At 38.4% G+C, this 3324-nt stretch overlaps 1 protein-coding gene across 1 annotated transcript; it reads left to right on the forward strand.

Moving 5' to 3' along the window:
* Window positions 1–2568: 2568 nt before the first annotated feature.
* Window positions 2569–2895, forward strand: LOC122650849 (the record flags this gene model as incomplete). The annotated part of the gene is made up of 1 exon (XM_043844222.1): window positions 2569–2895. A coding segment is annotated over one exon (327 nt), but the record flags the coding sequence as incomplete, so codon positions are not given.
* Window positions 2896–3324: the final 429 nt, after the last annotated feature.

The following is a 3324-nucleotide window of genomic DNA, read 5'->3' on the forward strand; positions in this document are numbered from 1 at the left end:
TAAACGGATTGGATTCGATTCGGATAGTACTATATCCGCATCCGATTAGCTATCAGACGGATTCGGATAGTGCTAAATGAATACCAACACAAATACGAATCGAATATTTTATCCATTTACATGTAAATATAGTTTTTCGAATAGCTATGATCTATCCGTATCTACATTTGTTTAGCTTTCGAATGGATTCGGATAATACTAAATGGATACGGAAACAAATTCCGGCTATTCATTTACACAACCCCCCTCCTCCTTCCCCCTTCCCCCCCCCCCCCCCAACCCCAAAAAAAAAGTGTTTATAGATCACAAGCTACCAACTGCGTTAGAGACTTGTTCACGTACCCACCTTCTTAGTAGTCTTTGAATTTTCAATGCTTAATTTGTTTCTTCTCCAATTTCATTTAGGTTGACAATTGACATGTGAGCAAAGGATCCTCGGTCAACCCATCTGTTAAATTTTAATCTGGTCCAACATACCACATGGCATTATTAAATGTGCAATCCAAAGATTCCGTGGTAGAATTGCCGTCTAAAAAAAAACCTTTGCTTCTTATTATGGATTATCTTTATTAACGGAATGTGTTTTTGTTGTTTCTTTTTCCCCCTTTTTTTAACTCGGAAAAGTTTCACTAGTCTATCCAATTAAATTGGTATCCCTAGTCTGTTCTATTCTTCTGCCATGTGCTAGATAAGATTAAGTTAAAATGGACTCCCTTGACCTTTTTGACAATTTAACGAACATTTTCTGTGTTTCTAATAATTACTTAAATTTTCTTTACTCTTTAAACTTGGTTTCACTTAGTCCCAATCCATTAACGGTGTTAATAAAAAACCTACTGTAATCAAAATGCCTACACCTTTCCTTTTTTTTTTCTTGTTCTTTCTCCTGCAAACCCACCTGCCCCCACTCCTCTGTAACCCATCCATGCGGGCTGCAACCCCCACTCTCTTATTTTTCTTCTTTCTTTTTCCTGCAACCTCACCCACCCTCACCCCTCTACAACCCTGCAATCTATAAACCCTTTTTATCAAAATTGCTTCGATTTGATTTATTCAAACTCTCCAATGGAGGCATATCATGTATACAACATGATGTCCCCTAATACAGCAGGGGAAAAAGAAAAAAAAACCCAAAACCCCTCAAAATTTCCAATCAAAAGAGAAACCAGTTCCAGCAAATCTAATTTAATCTATGAATTCCCAACATTTTCATGCAAAACAATCATCAATCAATCGTGTAGGGTTCCCAAAATGTCGTCGTCCCTATAAAGATGGTGTTCTCAACCAGAATTCGATTCAGGCTCGGAATCAAACGCTTGGCCATCTCTTTCTCTCTCTCTCTCTCTCTCTCTTCCCTGTAATCTATAAACCCTATTAACAATCCAATAGCCTAGAAAACATTGATGCAAATCAAATCAAACCAGCGTGGCAGAGACCAAAGCTTAGAAGCATAATTCAAATATATCAAAAGGAGCTATACCTGATCAAATATGTGACTCCCATCTTGAGATCCTGAAAACTTCAAGTTTTTTTTTAGATAAATGATAAATCCTTTCTATTTGCAGATTAAGGGTGAGTAGACAGGTTTTGAGAGGTAGAAGATGACGATGGATTGGGATTGAGATAACTATTCATGGCAATAGGGTAACTACCAAAAGGGAAAAATGAGTACTATAGACAGGTTTCCTTTTTTTTATTTTAAATATAACCGTTAATGATCTTTAAAATACTAATGGACTGGGGCTAAGGGAAACCAAGTTTGAAAAGTATGGGAAGTTTGAATAATTTTAAAAAACGCAGGGGAGGTTCACTGAATTGTCAGAAAGGTCAGGAGAGGTTAGAATAATTTATTAAAAATAAAAATACAAGAAAAGATTTAGGGTAAATTACTCCCTCTCCCTTCGATTATGCCCGAATGACAAGCCCCAACCTTGGGTATTGAGTAATGACTCTCCCCTCCCTTGAAATCAAAAGTTTCTATCAACCCGACCCATTCCACCAAAAATCGCTGTTAAGTATTAGAAAAAGACCATATTACCCTCTGAGAAGTGTTAGAAAAAGACCATATTATCTTCTGAGAGTTAAGTGTTGAAAAATACCATATTACCCTCTGAGAGTTAAGTGTTAGTAATTTTCTACTTCTTTCTCTTTTCCCTATCGTCTTCAACCATTGGAAAAGAAACTCGAAGATGAGGAGCTGAAACCGCCTGCACCTCAAATCTCTTGTACCTGCAATGAGGAGTTGAAACCGCCTGCACCTCAAATCTCCTGTACCTGCAACTCCCATCTCGGCTTGGAAGGGGGGAAAGGCATAAGAAATGCGAAACAAATTACAACGGAATGAGATCAGTAGCAGAGCAGAGTACTAAGGCCCAAGCTTACTAAGGAAGAAAAAAAAAAAAAAAAAAAAAAAAAAAAGAAGAAGAAGAAACAAGAACAGAGCTGGATTTGGTCTTCCGTCAATAATTCTGACTTGTGATTTGTGAGCAGACAGATACAGAGACGTTGATTGAAAGAAGAAGAGTAAGAAAGAGAGAAGAGCAAGGTAACCAGGTAAAATGATTTTTTTTCTGCTTCCTTGTAGATCAGAGGCAGAAAGTAAGGAGCAGCAAGCCTGCCGCAGGGATCTGTTCGAGGTGTGGCGGAGGGGCCACCGTTGCAGATATGAAGACTTCCACTAGATTCTGTCATGTTCCCTTCCACTGCAGATACTGGAAAGCTATCATCTGTGGTGCCATTCTGAAATCTTACAGATACATTTATTTTTCTTATAACTTCACTCTTTTTTTTCCAAACATTAAATATGGAAGATATACAAGATTAGCTGATTCTATGTATTTCAGATGTACTGAAATTCGAATAGCAATCCATCAAGTGATGTTGAGTAGTGCTTGATAGAATAAAACACGCGGAATATTCATGGAGATCAATGAACATACAATAATTCTAGGGGTGTGATTGGCGTACCTGGATCCATGTTTGTGGAAGCCGAGCTCTTGACGATCCCTGTCGCTCACGGACTGTATTGGTTTGGTCTGCCCTCTTTCACTCAACTTAGGTTTTCTTCCAAAGATCACTTAATGGGCCAGTGACAACTATTTATAGTGGTGAGGGCAGGGACCAACCCTGTATAGAAACTAGGATTTCCTTCCCATTAAGGAAACAATACTTTAGGTCCACACATAGTAACTAGACTCATACCATTAAGGCAGCTCCCATCAACCCTACTAAACCGGTTTTGTTGAAATAAAAGTGGGACTATGCTAGCCCACCTTATGGAAATCTTACAATCTCCCACTTGGGCTGCATATGTCACAAGTTTTG

The sequence above is a fragment of the Telopea speciosissima genome, chromosome 2, assembly GCF_018873765.1.
Source record: "Telopea speciosissima isolate NSW1024214 ecotype Mountain lineage chromosome 2, Tspe_v1, whole genome shotgun sequence".
Classification (NCBI taxonomy): Eukaryota; Viridiplantae; Streptophyta; class Magnoliopsida; order Proteales; family Proteaceae; genus Telopea; species Telopea speciosissima.